This window comes from Phyllobates terribilis, unplaced genomic scaffold (assembly GCF_046119375.1).
Source record: "Phyllobates terribilis strain yellow unplaced genomic scaffold, ASM4611937v1 Scaffold_12__6_contigs__length_324123572, whole genome shotgun sequence".
In the NCBI taxonomy this organism is placed as follows: domain Eukaryota; kingdom Metazoa; phylum Chordata; class Amphibia; order Anura; family Dendrobatidae; genus Phyllobates; species Phyllobates terribilis.
In genome coordinates, this window is record NW_027362772.1 from 248,620,608 (window position 1) to 248,628,563 (window position 7,956).

Here is a 7,956-nt window from a genome sequence, read left to right on the forward strand (position 1 = left end):
GTAGATGTGGGGGAGGGTGGTAGTCGGGAGCTGCAGGACAGTGAGGCCGCTAGTTGGGTGACAGTTAGAAGGGGGGGTAGAGGGAAGAGTGCCAGGGAGGCTAGTCCTTATCTGGCACACCCCAATAAGTTTGCAAAGTTGGCAGATGAGGGGAGTGACGGTACAGGGGTAGCACTACTGCAGCAAGGCATGTCCCCTGAAAGCCGGAGGAGTGTCAGCTCCAGTAAAGAGGGAAATGGGAGAGTAGGGCAGGCCAGGCAGGTGCTGGTAGTGGGGGACTCCATTATTAGGGGAACAGATAGGGCAATCTGTCACAAAGACAGGGATCGTCGAACAGTGTGCTGCCTACCTGGCGCTCGAGTCCGGCACATCGTTGATCGGGTTGACAGATTACTGGGAGGGGCTGGTGATGACCCAGCGGTCATGGTGCACATTGGCACAAATGACAAAGTTAAAGGTAGGTGGAAGGTCCTTAAAGATGATTTCAGGGAATTAGGCTGCAAGCTGAAAGCAAGGACCTCCAAGGTGGTATTCTCTGAAATACTACCCGTACCACATGCCACGCCAGAGAGGCAATGGGAGATTAGGGAGATAAATAAGTGGCTCAAGAACTGGTGTAGGAAGGAGCGATTTGGGTTCCTGGAGAACTGGGCCGACTTCTCAGTTGGCTACAGACTCTACGCTAGGGACCGGCTGCACCTTAATGGGGAGGGTGCAGCTGTGCTGAGGGAGAAAATGGCTAGAAGGTTGGAGGAGTGTTTAAACTAGGGATTGGGGGGGAGGGTATTCATTTTATCGGTGGGGAAGATAGTGCAGATAGTGACCTGGGCACAAATAAAGAAATTGGGGGTGGGGTTAGAACAGTCAATAAAGTAAGAAGGAATAGAGGTACAGAGAGATACATAAAATGCATGTACTCTAATGCCAGAAACCTCACCAACAAAATGGAGGAATTAGAATAAATTTTGTTGGAAAATAATTATGACATGGTAGGGATATCTGAGACGTGGCTGGATGAGAGCCATGACTGGGCAGTTAATTTACAGGGCTATAGTCTGTTCAGAAATGACCGTACAAACATGCGAGGGGGGGTGTGTTTATATGTAAAATCATCCTTAAAACCTGTCTTGTGGGAGGATATATGTGAATCTAATGAAAATGTACAGTCCCTGTGGGTGGAGATAAGAGGAGGGGGAAAAAAATAATAAATTACTGATAGGGGTTTGTTATAAGTCTCCAAAAATAATGGAAGTAGCGGAGAATATCCTCGTAAAGTAAATAGATGAAGCAACGACTTAAGGAGAAGTCATTATTATGGGAGACTTCAACTACCCTGAAATACATTGGGGGACAGAAACATGTAGTTCAAGCAAAGGTAATAGGTTTTTGACAACTATGAGAGACAATTACCTTTCACAACTGGTTCAGGACCCAACAAGAAGGGGGGCACTGCTAGACCTAATATTAACCAATAGGCCAGACCGCATATCAAATATACGAGTTGGGGGTCACTTGGGTAATCGTGATCGCAAAATAATACGTTTTCATGTAACCTTTAATAAGATGTGTAGTAGAGGGGTTACAAGGACACTAAACTTCAGGAAGGCTAATTTCCAACGGTTGAGAGATGATCTTAGTGCAATAAACTGGGACGATATCCTGAGACATAAAGCTACACAAAGCAAATGGGAGACATTTATTAACATCCTGAATAGTACCTGTGCACAATATATACCCTTTGGGAATAAACATGCTAGAAATAGGAGGAAACCACTATGGCTAAATAGAGCTGTAAGGGGCGCAATAAGTGACAAAAAGAAAGCGTTTAGAGAACTAAAGCAAGTAGGTAGTGATGAGGCATTAAATAAATATAGAAAATTAAATAAATTATGTAAAAAACAAATCAAGGCAGCAAAGATTGAGGCAGAGAGAATCATTGCCAGAGAAAGTAAAAATAACCCCAAAATATTCTTTAACTACATAAATAGTAAAAAACTAAAAAATGATAGTGTTGGCCCCCTTAAAAATAGTCTGGGTGAAATGGTGGATGAGGATGAGGAAAAAGCCAATATGCTAAATGATTTTTTTTCAACCGTATTTACACAAGAAAATCGCATGACAGAAAACATGATTAGTGATAACAAAGATTCTCCATTAAATGTCACTTGCTTAACCCAGCAGGAAGTATGGCGGCGTCTAAAAATCACTAAAGTTGACAAATCCTCGGGCCCGGATGGGATTCACCCACGAGTACTGCAGGATTTAAGTAACGACATAGATAGACCATTATTTTTAATCTTTAAAGATTCCATAATAACAGGGTCTGTACCACAGGACTGGCGTATAGCAAATGTGGTGCCAATATTCAAAAAGGGGACAAAAACTGAACTTGGAAATTATAGGCCGATAAGCTTAACCTCTACTGTGGGTAAAATCCTGGAGGGTTTCCTAAGAGATGCTATAATAGAGTATCTGAAGAAGAATAACCTCATGACCCAATATAAACATGGGTTTACGAGGGACCGTTCCTGTCAAACTAATCTGATCAGTTTTTATGAGGAGGCAAGTTCCGGACTGGGCCAAGTAAATGCAGTGGATGTTGTGTATATGGACTTTTCAAAAACTTTTGATACGGTTCCACACAAAAGGTTGATGCATAAAATGAGAACAATGGGGATAGGGGAAAATATATGTATGTGGGTTAAGAATTGGCTCAGTGATAGGAAACAAAGGGTGGTTATTAATGGAAAACACTCAGACTGGGTCTCAGTTAACAGTGGGGTACCACAGGGGTCAGTATTGGGCCCCCTTCTTTTTAACATATTTATTAATGACCTTGTAGGGGGCGTACAGAGTAATATTTCAATATTTGCAGATGACACTAAACTGTGCAGGGTAATCAATACAGAGGAGGACAATTTTATATTACAGGAGGATCTATGTAAACTAGAAGCTTGGGCTGATAAACGACAAATGAGCTTTAATGGGGATAAATGTAAGGTAATGCACTTGGGCAGAGGAAATAAAATGTATAATTATATGCTTAATTGTAAAACACTGGGCAAAACTGTAACTGAAAAAGACCTGGGTGTATTGGTGGATGACAAGCTCACGTTTAGTGGCCAGTGTCAGGCAGCTGCTGCAAAGGCAAATAAAATAATGGGATGCATTAAAAGAGGCATAGATTCTCATGAGGAGAACATAATTTTACCTCTATGCAAGTCATTAGTGCGACCACACTTAGAATACTGTGTACAGTTCTGGTCTCCGGTGTATAAGAAAGACATAGCTGAACTAGAGCTTGTGCAGAGAAGAGCGACCAAGGTTATTAGAGGACTGGGGGGTCTGCAATACCAAGATAGGTTATTACACTTGGGGTTATTTACTGTGGAAAAAAGAAGGCTTAGGGGTGATCTTATTACTATGTACAAGTATATGAGGGGACAGTACAAAGAACTTTCTACTGATCTTTTTACTCTGAGGCCTGAGACGGGGACAAGGGGGCATCTGCTACGTCTGGAGGAAAGAAGGTTTAATCATAATCACAGACAGGGATTCTTTACTGTAAGAGAAGTGAGACTATGGAACTCTCTGCCGCATGATGTTGTAATGAGTGATTCACTATTAAAATTTAAGAAGGGCATGGATGCCTTTCTTGAAAAGTATAATATTACAGGTTATATATACTAGATTCCTTGATAGGGCGTTGATCCAGGGAACTAGTCTGATTGTTGTATGGAGTCGGGAAGGAATTTTTTTCCCCGATGTGAAGCTTAGTGTTTGCCACATGGTTTTTTTTTGCCTTCCTCTGGATCAACATGTTAGGCTATGGGTTGAACTAGATGGACTTAGTCTTCCTTCAACCTTAAAAACTATGTAACTATGTAACATATTAAGTTTACGCTGATCGGACAAACCACAGGTAGATGAACTTACCAGCATTGATTATCCTTATATAATGGTGCCTGTGAAGGGCTGGGATATATAAGGCAGCAGGTCAACAGTCCCTTCTAGAAGTAGATGGGTTGGAAGCAAGAAAAATGGAAACTGTGGCCCAAATAGTGATGGCTAGATGACTAGGTCAGGGCATCTCCAAAACGACATATCTTGTGGGGTATTACCGGTACCTACCATAAATGATCCATGGGTGGACAACCAGTTTCAGACTAAAAAGTTACTAATGGCTGTGATAGAAAGTTGTAAGACCGCACTGTGCATTGCTCCTTGCTGAGTATGGGGCTGTGTAGCTGCTGACCAGTGATGGTGCCCAACAAAAGCACCTACAAGGGCACAAGAGTACTGGACCATGGAGCAATGGTAGACGTTGACCATGTTTTCTTCTACGTCATGTGGATGGGTGGTGGAGAAGAGATGGGATCAGTATACATTCTGAGAAGACAAGATGGCAGAGGCAGTGTTTGGTTCTGGCATAAAGTGGTTGCCACCTTGACCGGCTTCCCTTATCTTGTAAAGACCAAGCACATGTCTTCATGGCAGTTTTATTCCATAATGGCAGATGTCTCCATTGGCAGGGTAATGGGTCCTGTTACACTGCAAAACTCAAGCCTGGAAATGATTAGAGGAATACGACAAAAAGATCAAACTTGATTAAGCAAGTGTGGGATGTTCTAGGAAAACAAGTCCGATCCCTGGAGGCCACCGCCATACCTCTCTCTACTAACGTCTTGGTGTTGGGCACCTTGTCAGGTCCAGGTCTTAGCAACTCAAAGCTATTTTGACAGCATGATTGGGACCTACACATTGAGTCATGTGATCCATTGTTACGGCTGATCAGTGTATATTGAGTGGTCTTTACTGACCCCATTCCCTTATCTATGGGTGCAGGAGCTGTTTCCAACCGTACTTTATTTCTGTGCAGATTACCATGTTGTGGCTGACGGCTTTGGAGGTAAAGGTTTCCTGGTCACTCGACAAGATGAAGACCGAATAGCTGACATCATCAAGGAGGCGCAAGATGCGGCCCGAAAGGGAAAAGCGGCACTGATCAATGTGCTCATTGGAAGAACCAATTTCCGAGAAGGCTCTATCTCTGTGTAAATCCAATAATGGTGAAAGTTCAGTATCCAGATACCAAACCTACATGAATGGTTGAGCTCGCTGAACCTATTCTTAGACCCTCTACCTTACTTTTATGAGCTTCTAGAAATTGTGAGGATGTATAAATTGCTTCATAGAGATTTAAAGTGAATCTTTTTATCATCGTATTGTTTTAGGGGCCCAACATTTTATTCCTAATATATCTTTATAGCTTTCAAATTCTCTACATATTCATAATTTAAAACGTAACATTCAGGCTGCCTGCAGTCATCACTAGGGGGCGCACAGGAGCGTATTTATTCTGTGTATGCAGTAAGCTCCCTCTAGTGGTGGCTGCAGGCAGCCTGATTATTACATGTTAAAGGGAAACTATTATCACATAATGAACCCCTAATTCACAGTGTTATACAGGATGGTAATAGACTTCTAAACATATCACTCGCTGAAATATCTCTTGTATTATGAAGATATAAAGTAGCATGCGGTATTTGTGAAATGTCATGTGGTCCTTTCTAGTTTCTAATTTCCCACCTGACTTCATTACTGCCCCTCTTAGCTTTATAAAGCTGTGAAGAGTCTGGTGGGCGTTTCCATTCTTCTCAGGAGTCATGCAGGAGGGGTTTGATTTAATATCCAAAACACTGAGCGGCACCTGACACATGCACAGTGAGATGGGGTGTACTGACATTGGCTTCATGTGTGCATGAGCTTGCTTTTAATAACCTATCATAGTTAGTGAAATGTAAATCAAACCACTCCCACATGACTCCTGAGAAAAAAGGGAACGCCCACCAGACTCTTCACAGTTTTATAAAACTATGAAGTGGTGGGAAAAGAGAAACTAGAAACGACCGTGTGACATTTCACAGGTAGCGCGTGCTGCTTTATATACCTTGTATAATGCAAGGGATATTTATAACAACTAATTTAGAACATCATTTTGTTTCTCTATGATGCATGAGACATTTTAGAGAGTAACATAATTGGAATAATATTGCCATCCTGTATGGTAGTTTAGGGGCTCATGTGAAAAAAGTTACAATGATCCCAGGACTGTCCTACGCGTTTCGCTCTGGCTGATTCTTATTCATGGCTGTGTATAAGCATCTGATTCCAAACGCTTGGTCCAAGGATTATTGTAACCTACAATGTTTTTATAGTATGAAATAAAGTGTAATTCCTAACTTTTAACCATTTTTTTCTTGTCGTGATGCCATATACCACTTTTTTTCTACTGGAAGTTCCTCTGCTCCTCTGTCACTGAGTCTCTCTCCTTGCACCATCTGTGATGTCCAAAATCTGCTGTTTTTCCATACTGGTTGGCGAGCGGAGTTGATTTTATTCCTTTTTTCTACCAGTTTAGGGGCTCAGTTTGTGATGACTGTTTCACTTTTGTATCTTTTGCCCTTGATTGAAATTTGGAGGTCTGCATCCAACAAGAAATTATTCGGTCCAGAGGATTCAATGTTATCACAAAAAATGTAAATTGGAAAGTAAATATATATTCAGGAATCTCTCTTCTCCTCTCTTCTCCTCTCTTCTCCTCCTCCTCCTCCCTCCTCCTCCTCCTCCTCCTCCTCCTCCTCCTCCTCTCTTCTCCTCTCTTCTCCTCTCTTCTCCTCTCTCTCCTCCTCCTCCTCCTCCTCCTCCTCCTCCTCCTCCTCCTCCTCCTCCTCCTCCTCCTCTTTTCTCCTCCTCCTCCTCCTCTTTTCTCCTCCTCTTCTCTCCTCCTCCTCCTCCTCTTTTCTCCTCCTCCTCCTCCTCTCTTCTCCTCCTCCTCCTCCTCCTCCTCCTCTCTTCTTCTCCTCCTCCTCCTCTCTTCTTCTCCTCCTCCTCCTCCTCTCTTCTTCTCCTCCTCCTCCTCCTCCTCTCTTCTTCTCCTCCTCCTCCTCCTCCTCTCTTCTTCTCCTCCTCCTCCTCTCTTCTTCTCCTCCTCCTCCTCCTCTCTTCTTCTCCTCCTCCTCCTCCTCTCCTCTTCTCCTCCTCCTCCTCTCTTCTTCTCCTCCTCCTCCTCTCTTCTTCTCTCCTCCTCCTCCTCCTCCTCTCTTCTTCTCCTCCTCCTCCTCTCTTTCTTCTCCTCCTCCTCCTCTCTTCTTCTCCTCCTCCTCCTCCTCCTCTCTCTTCTCCTCCTCCTCCTCCTCTCTTCTTCTCCTCCTCCTCCTCTCTTCTTCTCCTCCTCCTCCTCTCTTCTTCTCCTCCTCCTCTCTTCTTCTCCTCCTCCTCCTCTCCTCCTCCTCCTCTCTTCTTCTCTCCTCCCCCTCCTCCTCTCTTCTTCTCCTCCTCCTCCTCTCTTCTTCTCTCCTCCTCCTCTCTTCTTATCCTCCTCCTCTCTTCTTCTCCTCCTCCTCTCTTCTTCTCCTTCCTCCTCCTCCTCCTCCTCCTCCTCCTCCTCCTCCTCTCTTCTCCTCCTCCTCCTCTCTTCTCCTCCTCCTCTCCTCTCTCTCCTCCTCTCTCTTCTTCTCCTCCTCCTCTCTTCTCCTCCTCCTCTCTTCTCCTCCTCCTCTCTTCTCCTCCTCCTCCTCTTCTTCCTCCTCCTCCTCCTCCTCTCCTCCTCCTCCTCCTCCTCTCTTCTTCTCCTCCTCCTCCTCTCTTCTTCTCCTCCTCCTCCTCTCTTCTCCTCCTCCTCCTCCTCTCTTCCTCCTCCTCCTCCTCCTCTCTTCTCCTCCTCCTCCTCCTCCTCCTCTCTTCTCCTCCTCCTCCTCCTCTCTTCTCCTCCTCCTCCTCCTCCTCCTCTCTTCCTCCTCCTCCTCCTCCTCCTCCTCTCTTCTTCTTCTCCTCCTCCTCCTCCTCCTCTATTCTTCTCCTCCTCCTCTCTTCTTCCTCCTCCTCCTCCTCCTCCTCCTCTCTTCTTCTTCCTCCTCCTCCTTCCTCCTCCTCCTCTCTCTTCTTCTCCTCCTC

At 44.4% G+C, this 7,956-nt stretch overlaps 1 protein-coding gene across 1 annotated transcript in view; it reads left to right on the plus strand.

Moving 5' to 3' along the window:
• ILVBL (ilvB acetolactate synthase like) overlaps window positions 1-6,613 on the plus strand; it is a 37,409-nt gene extending 30,796 nt beyond the window's left edge. Inside the window, exon 16 of the mRNA XM_073656807.1 lies at window positions 4,880-6,613. Within this exon, the coding sequence (XP_073512908.1) occupies window positions 4,880-5,058 (179 nt within the window). The 3' untranslated portion in view covers window positions 5,059-6,613. The remainder of the gene's footprint in view (window positions 1-4,879) is intronic.
• The last annotated feature ends 1,343 nt before the right edge of the window (window positions 6,614-7,956 follow it).